General features: G+C 41.5%; 1 protein-coding gene across 1 annotated transcript in view; it reads left to right on the top strand.

Annotated features, from left to right (window-relative positions):
• The window catches only part of WDR1 (WD repeat domain 1), a 102,097-nt gene that overhangs the window by 68,315 nt on the left and 14,455 nt on the right, over positions 1 to 19,327 (top strand). Inside the window, exons 8-10 of the mRNA XM_029590919.1 lie at positions 3,950 to 4,037; positions 9,214 to 9,324; positions 10,138 to 10,311. Coding sequence (XP_029446779.1) covers positions 3,950 to 4,037; positions 9,214 to 9,324; positions 10,138 to 10,311 — 373 coding nt within the window. The remainder of the gene's footprint in view (positions 1 to 3,949; positions 4,038 to 9,213; positions 9,325 to 10,137; positions 10,312 to 19,327) is intronic.

Here is a 19,327-nt window from a genome sequence, read left to right on the forward strand (position 1 = left end):
TAAATGTAGTGCATGATAGTATTTTGTACTGGGGGGGGGGGGGGGGCGGCTAATATAGCAACAGACGCTTAAAGCCCATAATCTCCACTACCTGCAGAGGCTGGTCATCCAGCGAAATCATTTCCCCAGTCGTACTCACTACTTTCGATGCTCTTGCCGCTTGCCTCCGGATAGCAATACACAACAGCACCCCATTTTCTCCATGGTGGTTTGCTGCTGCAGACGCATGGCAGGCTCTGCTGGCCTGCTGACTGGTGGAAGAGGCCATGAGAGAAACTTGGGGGGAAAAGTCTTCCCCTTTTCAACTCCTTTCCTCTGGCTTTTGCTTTGAGTGATAGGGTCCTCAGGCTAGTACTGTCACCCTCCCCTGATGCCAGTGCTAGCAGGTGCTTCTTCTGCAGTTCATGAATACTAACATTTGTCAGATGCCCCATTTGCTTCTCTTGACAGATGTCATTACTGCAGTGAATATATTGAGCAAAACATGGGTTCTCCTTCACTTTTTAAAGTGCCTGCAGACCAGGAATGCATTGTGCAATCTCTTTTCTGCATCCTTGGGGGCTAATGCTGGCACTGGAGTTGAGGTTAAGGGTGGACCGTAAGGTAAAAGTTCAAGGACATTGTTCACATGCTCTTTCTGGGAATTGGTCTTAACACTGTCAATATCCTCTTATTTCTCCCATTATCTCACTGGAGGCTAAGATGCTATTGACTAAATATTCCAAATTTTCTTCAGCTATTATGTCTTCAATTTCTGATTTTAAGGAATTTCAGATATGTTTCTTCCTTGGAATCAATTAAAATGCTGCTTCTGTTGCCTGAGAAGCAGTAACCATAAAGATTGAGAAGCATGTTGTTTTTGGCTTTTGAACTTCTGCTGCCCCTGTCCATAAACCTGCCCTTCTAATGCTAACCTTGAATGGCTCTTCTGCCTTTTTCCCTCTGCTCCAAAGCAAGAGAGAGAGGAACAGGTGGTGGTGTCACATGCTCTCCAAACTTCAATTTTTACTGCCTTGAGCTGGCTTCCATTCCTGCCATTCTGCAGCTAAAAAAAGCTCTCTTTCGTTTAGGGGTAGGACTGCCCTTTTTCTTGCTGCTGCTACTACAAGCCTGGGCTGGCTCTGCATGCTATTCCCTGCACTTCCCTTTCTTCGCAGTGGTATGATGGAATTTGAAGTGCCTACTGGAGCTTTTGATATCGGAAAGGAATTTTAATTAATATTTTATTATTATTTATTTATTTATAGTTTTTTATATACCGCCGCTCATCAGAGATATCACGTCGGTGTACAGAGAACAGGAACTTACGCCGGAGCGTTATACATTTAACAAGGGTTAATATATAGGTAATTGAACATAAAACAAGTAGAAGTAATTAAATCAAAACAATCATTTAGGTGCAACTTAACTGAACTGAGTTAAACAAAGCTGGAGAATATAGGGATTCTAGGAAATTTAGGTATGAGGTTAGGGAAGGATAAAGAAGAAATGGAATTCTAAATTAGAGGTGGGCAGAGGGGAGAGAAGCACTTAGGTTGCAATTAGGAGCAGTAGTATAGACGGGTATTGAAAGTAATAGGCAGATATAAGGGGAAATCAGAATTGGTGCATAAAAGGATGTATTGGGTAGATAAAGGCAAGGCATATAAAGGAGTAGATAGACATATGTATATCAAGTATAAGCATGCGTGAATAGCCATGTCTTGAGTTTTTGCTTGAATGTTTTGGGAGACAGCTCAAGGCGTAGTTCGGAGGGCATAGTATTCCATAGCAAGGGGCCGGCAAAGGAAAACGCTCTTGCTTTAGTGGAGGCATGGTTATATAGTTTGGGCGAGGGGGTCTGTAAGGTGGCGAGGTATGGATTTTCTGGTAGGTTTACTGTTCCATCACTCATAGTACCACTAGTGTATGCAAAAATCCCTGCACCATACTGTGCTATATTAAATACTGACAAAAAGCATAACTAGCACTGCTCCTCACCTTCACTCCCTCAGTGAACAGAGAAAGCAAGCAGTGCTGCTGCCTCTTTTTCTCACAGTGAGTAACACCACTGCACCAGAGAGGATCAGAAACAGTCCTTTACCATTGTAAAGGGGTTTTTTTTGTTTTGGTTTCCCCCCGCCACCCCCCCCCCCCCAGCTCTGAGAGAGCTTTTCAAAAACAGATACTTCTCTACCGACTGCTAGAAAGGAAATGGAGAATTTTACACCTGCTCAGATATTTCAGTGGGAGGACATTGGTGTCACTTAATCCAGATGGCAGATATAGGGTAGTTTAAAAAGATGCTTCAATGCGATTTGTTCTCTGTTTGGTCTCCTTGCCATCTTATCCTGTCTCAGCTCTTAGGCAAGAGTTGGTTGCTATAGTTACCAGTTGTTTGCTCAGCAATGCATTGTCAGACTTGGATGGGAAACAGAAATGAGTGATATGAAAATTTTCGTTCAAATTTGTGGACCCTGCAATTTGTTTTGGTCATCAACAAATGAAACAAAAATGGACTTATTGTGTTTTATCCCATTTGTTTTAAGCTAATGCACATCCCTAACGAATACAATTATAAAACTTTTCGACAATAAGAGTGAAAATTTAAAAACTTCAAAGAAAATGTTTACTACACCTTAAAAAAAAAAAAAAAAAAAAAAAAAGTAGAATTTTTTAAAAAACAAATAGATTAGTTATTATTCAAAACATATAGAAATGGCAGGGTAACCTGATATACTCACTTCAGAAGTAGAAAAAAAAGATTAGATGGGTCTTGTTTAAAACTATTGAAGAGGAAATGAGTATATTTATGTCCATGTTCAGTAAGTCGGGGAGCAGCAAAGCTTTTTGGGTAAGGTTACCTGCTTAGCTTGAGCCAAATATTCAGCAGGACAATTCTCCTGCTAAATATTCTTGACTAACATTATCTGGATAACTTTTGTTGCTCACTGATTTACTGACTATCGGATGGGAAAAAAGGCAGCAGAACAATGGCTAAATTCTCACTTCCAGCACTCCCCAATCCAATTAAAAAAAAAAAGTAGCTGGCTGAGCAGCCCCCTCCCTCAATCCCAATCAAATAATTGTAGGAGGCTGATTTGCTCCCCTTCCGCCACCACCTTGGATCCCCAAAAAGCTCTGAAAGGCAGAGTGGGAGTAGTACAATCTCATACTGCCTGAATCTGTGACAGCTCAGGTCACATTAACTTGTGGTTTCTTTGTAGGGTGGAGGGGGGTTCCTATTATCTGGCTCACTTCAGGACTGTTCTCCAGTTTTCCTAAAGCTAGCTGGATAACACTGAATGAATATCGGTAACTTCTGATTTAGCAGACTAATGTAGCCAGATCAATCAGAGTTGCTAGTCATGGCAGGAAATTCAGAGCCTGTGTGTGGTCCAGCTAAATCACAAACTGCATTTGGAGCCCACTCTGTAGATGGGCACAGAATGCCTCAAGCAGTTCTTATCTGTGCCTGCCAACTGTACTGCCTTCAGCTGGGGTTTTCTGCTTCCCTTTTTCTTCTTTGCATGGAGATAGGATTAAAATCACCTAAAATCTATGCATTTTAAGTGATATATCTGAATCCATGAAAGATACAGTGGTCTTGCTATTTCTGTACGAGTGCTTTTACACAGTTAAGTTTGAGCATTCAGTATTTTTAGACTGGTTTTAAGGCATGATGTACGTTATAGAATATAATCTCCCCCTCTCAAACATTTTATTGTAAACAACATATTACATATTCTAGGCTTTTTTTAAAGCAACATGTACAATGATCATGAATTTTTACTTTTTTCAACTGCAGCAGGTGCTGTGGTGTTACTATTTCTGCTGTAGTAAAATATACAATGTCAAAGCTCAGTATTGTGGTTTAGTGCTAGCGAGAAATATGTCTAGATAATCTTTAAAGCTAAAGCCTTTACAATTTCAATTTTTAATAGACATTTTATATATTCTTTTCTTTTAGTCCCCAAGATGCTGTAAAAATGGATGTTCAGCCAAAATGTGTAGCAGTGGGCTCTGGAGGGTACACTGTGGCTTTATGCATTGGCCGGGTAAGTGTTTTGCAAAGACTGTCCAGGTTCTCATCTAGTTCTGTACCCAGTTATAGCAATGTTGAGGGTTTGCATGAATTAGGCATCTGGCAAATGTGCCTGATGTACTTGCTTTCCCTATTTGTATTTTTTTTGTCTATGGGAATAATGCTTAATGTTTATTTGGCCCAATTTTAGCACGGATAGCTTCAAGCATGTGATGTACAATTGTGAGATCTGGTTATGCACTTCTTCTAGAATTGTTTGTTTCACAAATATACTTTTCACTTATTTTAAAGTTCATTACCACATTGAGCAATTACTGCTAGAGTCCTCCCTAAAGTCTTTAGCCACGCAATATCAAGCAGCTTTGAACATTAATAAATTTGGGCACTATAGCTATCTTTTATGTATTACAGTATATGGTAAATGTCTAAAGTTCATTGTGTACAAGAAAAATCCTCCATCTGCAGCTATCGTAGGTTAAGGATGATGAATTGCATAATTAACGTTTTATAGAATATTCTGACTTGATGCCTGTTTAATGTTGACATTTATCCACATTACTTTAGCCGCCTCCTATTAAAGAAATTCAAAGCAACTCTCTGTCTAAAAGTATGGACCCCTCATTGTTTCCTTCCTCCCCCCCCCCCCAACCATTCTTGTGTATAAAATATTTGAAATTTTGCATTATGTAAATGGCAATCTTTTTTTTGTTTTCTGAATTATCTACACTGTAAAAATATTAAATGATACATAGTGTTTATAATGATGCAAGTTTATTTCTACTGAAGTATATCTTAACACAAAATAGTATCCTAATAACCTGGTTGTAGGCAGAGGTCTTTAATTGACTATATACAAGGACCCCTGGTCTCCCTTGATGCCTCAGCAAGAGCTGTGGAATCACTCTAAACAGTGTCTGCTCAAAAGGCAGACACTGTTGCACGGGAAGTGTGTACTTGCACGCACAGGCAACTGCTGCCTGTGCGTGCAAGTACAGACTTCCCATGATATTCCCCCTGTCCTGCTGAACCTCTACCACCCCTACCCCTGATCGGGCTGTGTAATCATCCGCTATCAGAGAGAGCTACAACTCTGGGTTTAAATCACATTGTAGTCTGGCAGCCGTAGCCAACTCCAGTCCTCGAGTACCATAAACTTGCCTGGGTTTCTGGATCTCAAGAGAGATTTGCATGTACTGTACCATTGTATGCAGATCTATCTGAAAACCGAGGCTGTTGAAGCCCAGAGTTGGCAATCCCTGCAGAGTGGCTGAATTTTATGATTATGTGAACGCTGTTCTTTGCTTAGAATGACTGTAAGTTACGATAGGGAGAGTTACAAAAACTCAAAACAATATCACTCTTCTACACCTACCAATTAGCAAGGAATAGTGAGGGAAGGGGGGAAATGAAAAGTTGGTGGGTAGAAGAGGGGATCTGTTGAAGGAGAGAGGAAGAAAGAGGGGCACCTGATCTACAAAGCAGCAAGGTTACTTTAGTGAAAGAGTTTACTCATAAGGAGTAAAACCAAGTTTCTTGGAAGGTATAAAACCTTTTGAATACATTTTTTTTTCTTTTAAGTTAGATTACTGACTCCCTATGAGCTGCTGAAGAAATATTTTCTTGATGTATTGAAATTTTCCTCTGAGCTGATATCTATTCTGTTTTTTCAGTGTTAATAACTAGCTCCATTTGGTTTAGTAGCTGTTTGATAATATCTAGATACATGTTAGCTAGGTTTAATGTTTTTTTCAATTGTGTCGTCGATTGGTAGGATTAGTTGAATGTCATCAGCATATATGTAATGTATGATGCCCAGATGTGGCACAAAGGCAGCAGGTATATGGTAAAGAGTTGTGGACAGGGATCAACTGACATTCAACTAATCCTCCAATCGACGACACAATTGAAAAAAAACATTAAACCTAGCTAACATGTATCTAGATATTTATCAAACAGCTACTAAACCAAATGGAGCTAGTTATTAACATTGAAAAACAGAATTTATACATTTAGAACAAAAGAATATAGAGGTCATTCAAAACCCAATTATGCTTAAAAACAACCAGAAAATAGAACTAGCAGAGAAAATACGGAACCTCTGAGTAATAATAGGCATGGAACTCAGCATGAAACAAACATCCTTAAAGTTAAAGGAAGGCTACGCAAAGCTCATGGTTCTCAGGAGATTAAAACCATTACTAACACCTACTAACTTCCGAATAGTGCTACAAGCTTTAATATTTGCAAGCACTGACTACTGTAATACCCTGCTATTAGGATTACCATACACAACGCTGACTCCACTCCAATTACTACAAAATACTGCAACAAGAATTCTAACTGGAAAAAGAGACCACATTACCGAAACCCTAACTCAATTACACTGGTTACCCATTGAGCACAGAATACAGTACAAAACACTATGCACCATACACAAGTTAATACATAATGAAAAAGCAGAATGGCTGAACACAGCACTACGTGTACATGTCCCTCATAGAAACCTGAGATCAGCCAACAAAGCACTCCTAACTGTCCCTTCCATCAGAACAGCAAGACTAACCCAAGTGAGAGGAAGGGCACTATCATTAGCAGGACCTATACTATGGAACACCATGCCTCTAGAGATCAGATTACAAAGACATCAAAACATTAAAAAAAAAAAAAAAAAAAAGTTTAAAAACCTGGCTCTTTAAACAAGCTTATCACAAAGAGAATAGAAAATAGAAAGGGAAGGGAGCAGGCAGTAGAACATCCACACACAGCACGTAACCAAGTATGTGCGCATTTTTTATTTTATCTCATTGCTAACATAAAAAGGAAATTACAGTTATAAAATTATACTTGTAATTAAAATGCTACAGGTATAAAAGGACAAAATTTATCACACTCACCAAATAGTATTTATCATAATTTTATGTAAACAAACCTTTTATGGCACCTGTTTAGATTATATGATCCTATACACTTGTCAACATTAATTTATGTGCCTTACTGTAAACCGTTGTGATAGTAATTAACTGAATGACAGTATAGAAAAGATGTTAAAATACATAAAATCTCTAGTTTCATGTGTATTTCACTTCCCTGCCTATAACGTGAAAGGAACTTGTAGATGATGTGACTCCTGTCACTTTGAACCAGACTGATTTTATTTGAGACTTGACTGGTAAAAGTCAAGACTAGGGTGATGTTAGTTTCTTTTGCCTTGGATTTTGACAGAGATTTAGTCTTGGGGCATTCTTTCAAGAACAGGACTGAACCTTTTTATAGGCCAAATGATTAGGGTTTATCCAGATTTTTCTGGGGATACTCTGTCGGAAAAATTTATTGCCCTAAATCAGCAAGTTCTAGATGTGGGAGCCACCACCTTTGTCAAATTCCAGTGTAAGTGTACTGTGGGATGCCAGGGATGTACTTTATACTCTTGCCAAAACTGATCATTTTATTTCGTTTCCTTAGAAATAAGTTTAAGATTACTTTTGACTCCTTAGGTGGGTATGTTTACCAGCTTTGCTGCTCTCTGAAATAAAATCTGGCTAAGTTAAACATTGCTTTTTGTGGGTGGGGGCATGTGTGTATTTCTTTTGTTATGCCTGTTGGGCCATCATATGTGAACTTTGGATTATTAGTACATTTCTTAATTTTTTTGTTGACTTCCTGTTTGTTTATTTATATATATTCCACTTTTTGGCACTTCAAAGGATACATCAAAGCAGATTACATTCAGGTACTATAGGTGTTTCCCTATCCCCACAGGGCTTACAATCTAATTTTGTACTTGAGGCAACTGAGGGTAAAGTTGAGTTGCCCAAGGTCACAAGGAGCAACAGCAGGATATTGAACCCTGGTTTCCTGTTTCATAGCCCGCTGCTCCTCCATATTTAAATTTTCTTATACAGGATGTGGATTTCATATGAAGGTATATTATAAAAAAAAAAAAAAAAAGAGGGCACCTAGGATGCAGGTGAGAGATGGTAGGGAAATGAGGAAAAGCAGGACTAGAACTGGAAGAGGGATACCTTCTTCATCTTTCCTCCTTCCTTGTTCTTCTCCCTCTTTCCTCACTTCCTCTGTACAGATACCCAAATTTCCTCCACCTATAAAAGCCACAACCCCCCCCCCCCCCACACACACACACACACACACAATTTTATAGAGCCCCAAAAGCAAGCATCTGCATTATTTTGAATAAGTGCTGAAGAATTTTGGAAGCTTTGCCACATAATTTTTGCCACTAAATCTACCCCTAAACTGCTGCAGGAAATTGGTGGCTGTGAATCTATATTAAAGAAAACTGCTGCTCTGAGGATGATAGTGTGTATCATGTTGGGGGTGACTGTCATGAATCGGCAGTGTTGATCTTGAGCTTTGGGTGCCTCATAGTGCAAGGTTCAAGATTGGATTAATTCAGCACACCAAGAATGAACCAAAAATGCATGTCTTGTGCTACAACTGGCGGTGGAAAGCAGTTTTTTGGTTAAATGGCTATTTTTCATTTCACTGACTGATTTATACAAAATTATCTGGTTTGCAAAGAGGCACATTGCAAAATCAAATGGAACAAAGATAAATGGTTTGTTTTTTTTAAGGTTAATAAAAACATAGCAGCTGGGTATGGGATTTTTGTCATTGGAGAGTCATACAAGCAGCAATCCATATCTCCAAGGTTAGGTGTTGCTGGTTTAGTGGTCTGTTCACTGTCCCCTGCCCAGTCCACTTTCACTTTCTCACAACTGCAGTTTTCAGAGTGTGCATATGTTGGATGCCTGTACGTACATACATACGATGTTTCCATTTGCTATGCATAATGATTGTGAAAGTAACTGATTTCATTCTCAGAACGCTGTGAAACCTATTGTCATATCTGTAATTATAATTTACAAAGTAAAGATCATATTTGTGATAGTAATGTTTCCTTCCTCAGGATCAAAGTTTCTCAGTTTGAGACATGATAGTGACTAGTTGATTTTCTCAGTTGCTGAACAGGTTAGACAGCTTGGCAAGAAGTTCAAAGTTCGATTCCCTAGCAGGTAGCAATCTACCAACTGTTCAGTTTTTTTTGTTTGTTTTTCTAAGATATTTAAAAAAAAAAAATTACAAAGTATATCCTTAAACAGCTTCAGTTTATCTAAGGTAAATATATGTATATTATGCAATCCAAAGTGAACTGTGTTTTGCCTTCATAGATTGTCTTGCTGAAGGATAAGAAGAAATGTTTTTCAATTGATGACCCTGGTTATGAGCCTGAATCTGTGGCAATCAATCCTGCAGGCTCCACTGTTGCTGTGGGAGGAGCAGTAAGGAATCTTTTTCTCTTTCTTGCTTTTACACACCACCTGAACTGTGTGTGTGTGTGTGTGTGTGGAAAAACTATATATTCTTCTGTGTCTTAGATTAAAAATTGTACCCATATCTAAAGGTCAAGACTTAAAGTAACTTCAAATCTTCTCTAGTTGGTCTTAACAACTAAACAGATCTACACGTGTTTTAATTAGTAACTAATTGCAAGGTAAACAGTTTTTGTAAGGAGATGGGGGTCTTTGAAAATGGGCCCCCTCCCCTCCCCCCCCCCCACTGTGGATAAAGGGGGGCGGTGTCACCAGGGTCAGAGTGGAGGAGGAGGAGCTTGCACTTAGCGCATGTGTTTTTCTGCACATAGGTTTGTAAACAAAGTACCTGTGCAAAAAAAGGTGGTGCAAACTTGTGCTTGTACTTCTTGGTGGGTGTTTTCCCCTTTTGAAAATTCTGATGTGAAGTCCTGCAAGTAAAATGTACCCATGGACTTTGCGCTTGCACGCCCATTCTGAAAAATGCCCTCTCTGATTCATCCCTTGCTTCCAGCATGCAGCTGGAAAAAAAAACCCAAAACAGGTCAGTGTTAAATGTCTTGCAAAGTCAACATGTTTCAAATAAAAGAACTACAACTTTTGTGTTTGGTTTTGAATTAACTTTTTTTTTTTTAAATTAATATATACCGTAATTGTTGTTGCAGCGTCAGTACAAAAGGATGTAAACTTGTTTTCAGTGCGCTAAAAAGCAACTGTTTGAAAAATTCCTAAAAACAAATAAAATTTTCAAGTGCCTAACTGAAATTCCTCGTTCCCTTGCAGGATAAAAAAGTTCATTTATATTCCATACAAGGGAACACTTTGAAGAGTGAAGAGAAGGCCTTGGAAGCTAAAGGCCTGGTGACTGGTCTAGCATATTCCCATGATGGCACTCACCTTGCAGTCTGTGATGCACAGAAGTTAGTCACGGTTTTCAATGTGGCAAACGGGTACGAGGTAAGGAATTGCACAGTCCTATCACAGTGACTTCTGTTTCTCAAATTGGTTTCCTAATGCAAAGGTATCTATTAATTTGCATGTATTTTGAACAGTTTGCAGGTATTAAAGCAAGACACACCAACTGCCTTAGATTAAAATAAATTATTTGCACATATATCTCTCAAACAAAAAGATCCCAACTTTGGCCGAGCTTCGCACAAGGCTCCTTCAGGGACTTTACCAGAGGCAAGATTAGAAATAAATTTCTCAAGTTTTCTAAGATAACCTTGCCGTGACCATATATCTTTTTATTTGTATACATCGGTCTAGTGAAGCAATCACTGAAACTGACGGCAAGTGAGCAATTTCACCGTATCTAACTTCTCATTTGGCTTCACAGCTTTAATACCTGCCTTCTGGCTCTGACAGACCACCTTCCGGTCTGTTTTGTGGGACCCTTCCTTTTTTGTACAGTTTGGCCATCTTTGGCAACATAATAGTTTTTGTCCGAGGGTTGTATTGCATGCCTTGGCATTAGGAATGATATGCCTTATTTTTCTATGTCATTCAGGTCATTTATCTTATTAGGAGGAGTTTGTTTTTTTTGTGTTTTGGTTTTTTTAAATGAGCTTCTTTTTGGTGTAGAACTCTGTCAGTTTACATTTTCTTCTGTTTTGCATTTTACTTTTGTGATTGTACAAGCTCTGCATGACAATTGGTGCCCAGAGCTAGTTTTCCTTGCATGTAGCCAGATAGACTCAGGACCAATTGGTTATGCTCCCCTGCCAGCAGATGGAGACTGACAGGCCAATATAGTACAGTGTGCTCCGGTGGAGTGCGTGTTTTCAACGCATGAACTTTACTGTATCGGACTATGAGTTAGATTTAAAAGCTGACATCACCCTAGATACACCCCTGCAGTGACCTCAGCCCTTCAGTATTTCTCTTTCTTCAGCAGATGTGGACGTGCTTTCTGTTTGGGGATTGCTGTACCTTTTGGAAGAAGAAATTCTACTTTTTAAATAGCAGAGCAAATTGAGCCCCGCTTTCCTGCAGTGATACCTAAAGGTCCCTTCTCCAGTTGAGAATTCCTGGGGTGACTTCTGAGATCCCTCAGAGGTGTACCATGGTCAGGTTCCTGGCGTGGACTTTGCTGCTTAAGCAGCTGAAAGGCAGCAAGTGTAGGAAGCTGAGCGTGACTACCAAAGCCCTCTCCCCTTGCAGCCGGAGATCGTCCCTGTACTCAACTGGTAAACAAAAAAAGTAGATGATTTACCTCCCAATTTAGAGATGTTTGGAGAGGTTTCGATAAGACTTCCTCCAGTCTTCCTTGCTCGGTGCACCATACCGATGTCGTTCCCGATCCCGTAAAGGGAAGTGGGGCTTCAGAGTGGGTTGAACGGCCTCCCAGTAGGCTAGGCCCCACATATTAGGCTTGGTCGGAATGCAGTGTGGTAGGCTGCGGCGGCGCCATCTTGCGCACATCTCTGTGCATGCTGTATTGCCCTCCATAGAGTGTTGGTACGTGCAGTGTGTGTCGGCTCTGCGTGCGTATATACGCGCATAACTTACTAGGCACAGGATTCAAGTAAAACCAGACGCATGGGCTGTGTGTGAGTCTCGCCATGCCCCGCGTAGGCACCCAAAATTTGGGTGCATAAAATTTTAAGTGCAAGCTGACTGAATACACAGATAGCTCCGCGGCAAAGAAACATAAGCACCTTTCTTTCTGTGCGGCTTTTCATATTAGGGCTGCACAGTCTGACCTGGATTCTTGCTTATGTCACCACTGTGAAGAAACCCAGAGAGACTTAGCCTCCCCAGACTTTGCTAAGCCTGGCTTCTCCCATTCATAGAATGGGTTAGCCAAAATCTTAAATGGAAATACCCCCAGGACTTGGGTCATCCATGGGAGAGGGAAATTAGACTGCACCTAACCAAGTACCTCCTGGGCTAGGCATGGACCCGGCTGCCTTCTCTTGGGTGGAATTTTTTTCAAGGCCTTCAAGCCTTTGTACAGGTGTATTCTGCTACCTTCCTTGCCCCTGACCGGACAGAAACTCAGCCAGTAAGCCCTCCTCCCTCTCCCAGTCCTATTGGCAGACCTTGAGGCATGCCTCGCCTCACCAAGGGTGTCCCTGGTAGGGACCTGGATGGCATGGATGAAGAGGAGGATACAGATTCCTTGGAAGCTAGGGAAATTCTCCCTGGTTTAGAACTATATCTGACCATGTTATGGTTTTTCTATGGAGACAAACTGCCAGCCCTGTTTCCCAGACCCTGAAGATGCTGCGAGTTCCTGGGGTGGACCCTGAGAGAACCAAAGAAGAATCCCATTCTGATTTCCCTACAGAAAGCCTCTTACCACTTTCTGGTACTAAAGCCATCCAGGAGCTGATTGACCTGGAGTGGGATGCCCCAAAAGCAGTTCTAAAGGTGGACAAGCATTAGAATCTCTATACCCACTGGATCAGTTAGTGAGAGCATGTTTGTTTCCCTAAAGTGGATGTGCTGGTCTGTGCTGTCTAAGCAAACTACTATCCCAGTGGAGGGATGAATGGCCTTAAAGGATGCGCATGATAGAAGAATGGAGTCCATCCTTAAACAGGCCTTTCACATAATAGCAATGACCTTACAGATTGCCTCTTGTTGTGCCCTAGTAGCTCGTTCGTGTCTGCTCATCTCTCGGGAGGTAGATGACTTGGGGGCGAATTCCAGAGCAGTTATGGAACCTGCCACTGCCTTTTTAGCTGATGCGGGCTTGGACCAAGTCTGTACTTTGGCCAGAAGTATGGCCTCGGTGGTGGCAGCCAGAAGACAGCTATGGCTGCGGAATTGGTCAGCAGATGCAACCTCCAAGGCAAATCTCACAAAGATGCCCTTTAAAGGATTTCTTCTCTTCAGAAGCAAATTGGAAAAGTTGGCCAGCAAATGGGGTGAATCTCTAGCTCCCTGGCTATAACCCCAGTACCTGTGCCCAGGAAAGTACAGGGCGTTATTCCATCTATTTCATTGTACCCAAGAAGGAAGGTTCCTTTTGCCTCATCCTGGGTTTCAAGCATGTCAACCGACCATCTAAGAAGGATTCATTTCTGCATGGAAACCCTATGATCCATGATAATGGCCATACAATCGGGAGAGTTCTTAACCTCCCTGGACCTATCCGAGGCCTACCTACTTATTTATTTATTTTTAATTTTTATATACCGGAATTCCTGTATACAATACAAATCAGTCCGGTTTACATGGAACAAAAAGATTGCCCTGGTCTGGGAGGTCAGACCGGGGTTTTTTTTACAAAGAACATTGAACAATAACAATAAATCCTTAAATATTTTCATAAATTAACTTAAAATTAGGCCAATTAGCATGTTGAACTTAAATTAAACGTAAGATTAAATTGAAATTTTAATTTTGCATAGAATTGCATATTATTAACTATAATACAGAGTATTCCCAAGTTCAATCAGGATAAGGTGCTTAGTTACATTCTGGAGATTGGAACGCTTGCCTGAAGAGCCAGGTTTTTAACTTTTTTTTGAACTCTGGTAGACTGGGTTCGAGGCGTAGGTCTGGGGGGAGAGCGTTCCAATGGTGTGGTCCTGCAGTTGAGAGTGCTCTTTTTCTTAGTAATGATGTTGCTGGAGGGGCGAACAGTGTGCCTTTGTAAGTGCTTCTGATGGGTCTGGAGGATAGGTGTGGACGAAGTTGAGTTTGGAGTGATATAGGTGCGATGTTGTGTATTGATTTATGAATAATGGTGAGGGTTTTAAAAAGGATTCTTTTTTACATGTGCCAATCTGTCAAGAGCATCAATGTTTCCTATGCTTTGCAGGGCTGGGGTGCCATTATCAGTTTCAGGTGCTGCCCTTTGGTCTGGCCACTGACCCCAGAACATTTTCCAAAATTATGGTGGTAATAGTGGCAGCGTTGAGAAGAGGGGAATCCTGGTGCACCTATACAAAGTCCATGGAAGAGAATCTGCGGGTGACCTTTGCTTCAGGAACTCTGATCGTAAACCTGAACAAAAGCAGTCTCAAACTCTCTCCCAGTTCTTGGAATATCGGAATCTGATTTGACACCAAGCAGGGCAAGGTCTTCCTTCTGACTACGTGGATAAGGAGGTTGATATCCCAAGTTGATGAGCACGATATGCTCAATGATGCGGTGCTATCTTCAAGTTCTCAGTTTGATGGCGGCAACCTTGGAAGTAGTGCAGTGGGCAAGGGCATACGTGACCACTTCAACGCTCCTTGCTGTCACGTTGAAACCCGCAGTCTCAAGACTATTCGATTTGCTTCCACTTATCCCTGCCCAGATGAACTTCCCACAACTCTCTGCTCCAGTGATGACTGCAGGAAGCTCATCAGGGCAGGGGTGTAACCCTGTCCTCTCCAAACTGACTGTTCCTCATGACAGACATGAGCCTCCAGGGCTGGGTAGCTCACTCTCCAGCGACACTGGACCAAGAAAGAGGCTCTCTGGAACATAAACCACAAACTTTCACATACCGCACCAAAACCTACTGACGGAAGCCAGGGCAGTCAGGTTGGCATGTCTACAATTCAGTCACATACTCCAGGGTCAAGCAGTCCGTGTAATATCGGACAAAAGCCAACAAGTGTCACAGGAGAGAGACTTCTTTATAGATGTATTTCTGTCCATTACATAGACAATATCAGCTTCCCACATCACAGGAAAAGGCAACATCAGAGCAGACTTTCTAAGCAGGGACAGTCTGGATCCAGGAGAGTGGGTATTGCCTGCCAAAGTCTTTCAGCTGGTAGTAGATTGCTGGGGTCTCCCGTCAAACCTGCTGGCCACATCTCACAATGTGAAGGTTCCCCGATTTCTTCAGTTTCAGAAGAGATCAGTAATACCTGGGGATAGACGCTCTTTCAGACCTGGCTGGAAGAGGAGTTGCTATATGCCTTCCCTCTGTGGCCCTTGCTGGGCAGAGTCATTTGCAGAATCAAGCACTACAGGGTATTAATACTACTAATAGCTCCAGGTTGGCCCAGGCATCCATGGTAGGCAGACATGCAGAGACTCCTGGTGGAGACCCCCTTGTGCCTCCCACCACTCAGACATGCTGCAGCAGGGACTGGTCCTTCACAAGGATCAGACTCTATTCTGTCTTACGGTCTGGCCCTTGACTGGGCTTGCATGATGAGGTGAGGATATTCGGCAGCAGTAATTGCCACCCTACTCCACGTCAGAAGTTCTCTACGACCCTAGAGTATGTGCGGGTCTGGAGAGTATTTGAGGCCTGATGTGAAGAATGTGGGGTTTCCCCTTGGACTGTCAAAATCTCACTAATTCTGGAATTTTTACAGGATGGCTTGAATAAAGGTCTGACCCTTAACTCCTTGAAGGTCCAAGTAGCGGCTGTCTCTTGTTTTAGGGGCAAGGTGCACGGAACCTGCCTGTCGGCTCATCTGGATGTGGCCTGTTTTTCTGAAAGGGGTGAAGTACTTCCGGCCATCCCTACGGTGGCCGGTTCCCTTGTGGAAACTTAATCTAGTATTGGAGTTTTGGCAGGACCCTCCTTTCGGCTGCTGTGCAGTCTTTCCTTGCATTTATTAACCTTGAAAACTGTGTTCCTGGTTGCTATATGCTCAGCACATCACATCTCTGAACTACAGGCCTTGTCATGTTTGGAACTGTTCCTCAGGATAACTCCAGGAGTGTTACAGCTTCATACCATTCCATCCTTCTTGCCCAAAGTAATCTCTGACTTTCATTTGAATCAGTCCATTTCGTTACCATCCCTAGGTGAGCATAGGGACACAGAAGAATATGCCTCCTCTGTCATTTGAAAGTCAGTATGTTTTGGTGCGGTATGTGGAAGTTTCAGAACCTCTTTGTCCTTCATGGTGGAAGGAAGCAGGGTGAACCAGCTTCGCAGGTTACTATAGCTCGCTGATTTTAAAGAGGTGGTCAAGGGAGCCTGTGTGGAGACAGGAAAGACATTACTTTTTCAGGTTAAAGCTCATTCCACTATGGATCAGGCGGTCTCATGGGCGTAAGCTAGATTGCTGTCTCCTTAGACATCTGCCAAGTGGCGACATGCTCCTTCTTGCGCACCTTCTCCAGGTTCTATCGCCTGGATGTTCTGGCCCGAGGAGACAGTCTTTGCAAGGGCGGTGTTAACCAGACCACGGGCAGACTCCCGCCCTGATTGGGGGTAGCTTTTGTACATCCCATTGGTCCTGAGTCCATCTGGCTATACGCTAGGAAATGGAGAAATTACTTACCTGATGATTTCATTTTCCTTAGTGTAGACAGATGGACTCAGCATCTCGTCCATGGCTGCCCAAGAATGGTTCCAAAGATTTGCCTGTGGATAGAGTATAGATTTCCAAGAGATTACGGGTAAACCGTCATCAGGTTCCTAGATCAGGGGATCTATATAATCTTACTGGGGTTCAGTGTTTTGTTGAGTACAGTTACGGTTATCAGTGTTTGATCATTTTTTCGATCACGTTTTTTTGATAGTATGTCCACAGTGGCTTTTGAAGAGAGTACTGAAGGGCTGAGGCCACTGCAGGGGTGTCTCTAAGGAGACATCAGCTTTGAAATCCCATTCATCGGCTGGCAGGGGAGCATAACCAGTTTTGGTCCTGAGTCCATCAGTCTTACACTAAGGAACTAAATTTATCAGGTAAGCAATTTTTCTATTCTCACACATGGTACATAGGCAAGTTCAAACAATCGTGCAGGGATCACCAAACTTTTAACAAAGGGGAGGGGGACTTGCAGCATTTCAAATCACCAAGAGAGCTGGGGATGGAGGTGGGTGCACCTTCTTGGCAATTTGAAATGTTGAAGGAGGATAGATGTGTGCTCAGTACGGAACACACAAAATGTGAAAAGTTTCTGGTGCCTGTTTAGGACCTTGGTAGGGTTCAATATTGAATAAATGTTCATTACACCATCTGCTTGACAAAGGCTCAGAGGTAAGGGTAGTGTTTGACCAAGCTGGAAAGGGAATTTTCAAACCACACCTTCCCCTCTGTGACCATCTTCTGACTGTCACTTTCTTCTTTCATCTTGATATCAGTCCTTTGAACAAACCCCCACCAGGACTTTAAAATAGGGTCTCACATTAGGCGGTATCTTCAAACACAGCTTTTATTTCTGGCGTTTCCCATCAGTCAGAGTTAACAATTAAAAGGCACTGATAGAATCGGGGCTCACAGGTGTCCACAGCCAGACTTTAGCAGGTGCAACAATACATAACACACAGACAAAATGTTTGTTTTCCTGTCAACTTGCTACTCTTTCCCCTATTTTAAGGGACATGCCCAAAAAGTACTCCTCAACTCTTTCCCCTGGAGACTTTTTTTTTTTGTTAGGTCTCTCATGGTTCGTGTCACTTCATTTATGTTTTAACGCTGTCTTCTAGTGGAGTGTTACACAGTCCTCTCCACCTTGGCTTAAGTACTCATTAGACACAGAGCAGCTCTCCAGCATAAAATGGCAGGGGTCGGCTGGTACTTTTATAGACTAATTTAGTCAGTGGATACCGTCCTCGAAAGCTCATGCTTCAATAAATTGGCTAGTCTATAAGGTGCCATCCACATCCTGTCACTTTTTTTGCTATACAAGACTAACATGGCTATCCCTCTGAAGATTTTTCTCCATCAGCGTATGATCTGCTGTGTCCTCTTCCATACTGCATCCAGACCTCTCCTCCAGGCAGCAACAAGGGATTTCCCTGTTATCACAGGCTCTCACTTCTATAAAATCTCTTCCCTTCAGGGTCTTCCACAGACTGAAGGACCATGTGTCACTCCTCCACTTTCAGGACCCTGGTTTTCTTCTTCCTGGGAAGAAATGCCTCTGGCCTTGCATGGTTTTTTTTTTCCCCTTGAGGGGGAAAGCCCCTGCAGAGCATCTCTTTGAGAATGTAAGCCCCGCCCCCTGGGAACAACTCACACCTCAGGTCTCTGCTAGAGTAGTCGCTAAACTGGCCGTCTAATGTTAAGGGGTGGTTGTTAGCTGTGGGCAACAAGGTTTACAAGAATAAAGAATTAGAACGCCAAAAGTTGTTTTATACTTCTTTGATCACTAGTTGGAAGTACACTATCTTAATATACTTAGGAAGAAAGTACTTAGACTCAAACTGGTAGTTTTGTTAGAGCAAATTACTTCTTTATTATAAAAAAAAAAAAAATGTGTTTTTAGTTTGTTACATAAGAACATAACTTTCTGAAAATATCCCAAATAGAATAGATTCAACAACATATGTCAAAAAAATATAAATACATTTGCTTCCACTATCCTTTCAATTATGTATCCTTCCTTTTTATTTTCTCTATCGAGTCTGTTTTTGTTTTTTTTTTTTTTTTTTTAAATCTTTTTATTAGTTTTCAAATAGTAAAACAAAAAATATTCCGGTACACATGTTTATAGGAGAAAATCCAACAGTATCTTTGTGACAAGATAATCAGGCAATCATAAACAGGTAAGTGTTTCCTTAGTGGGTACATTAACAGTGTTTCCATAACAAATCTGTTAGCGCCTCTCACAAGAAGGAAGAAGTTAATCAATAGAACCCCAACGAAAATAGGCGAATGCCATGGAAACAGAACTCAAATTCAATCCATCCATTAACAAAAGAACACATTATGACAATGTTTGACACAATTCTAAATACTAGCGGTGTGCCAGTACAAACTCAGCTGTGTTAATTGGAAATAAGTCTTTTGCTACAATATCCCAGGATCAACCCCCCTTATATTTATACAGAACCTCTAACATGCTTTCTGGTCCATTCTCCTTTTTCCTTTTCCTACAAAAATTTTTTTATTGTCTTTTGGTTTAGTGAGCTCACCAATTGAAGACCGGTGGGACCCTTTCTTTCAGATTTCGCTGCTTCTTCTTTTCAGAGACTCCAGTTTTCTCTGCTGCAGGTCTTCCTCAGACACCTACTATCTATCTAAAAAAAAACTAATTAAAAGAAACTATTCTATTTTTTTTAAACACTATCTAACTAATGTAAATAAATGAATAATTATAATCCCTCTAA

The sequence above is a fragment of the Rhinatrema bivittatum genome, chromosome 1, assembly GCF_901001135.1.
Source record: "Rhinatrema bivittatum chromosome 1, aRhiBiv1.1, whole genome shotgun sequence".
NCBI lineage: Eukaryota > Metazoa > Chordata > Amphibia > Gymnophiona > Rhinatrematidae > Rhinatrema > Rhinatrema bivittatum.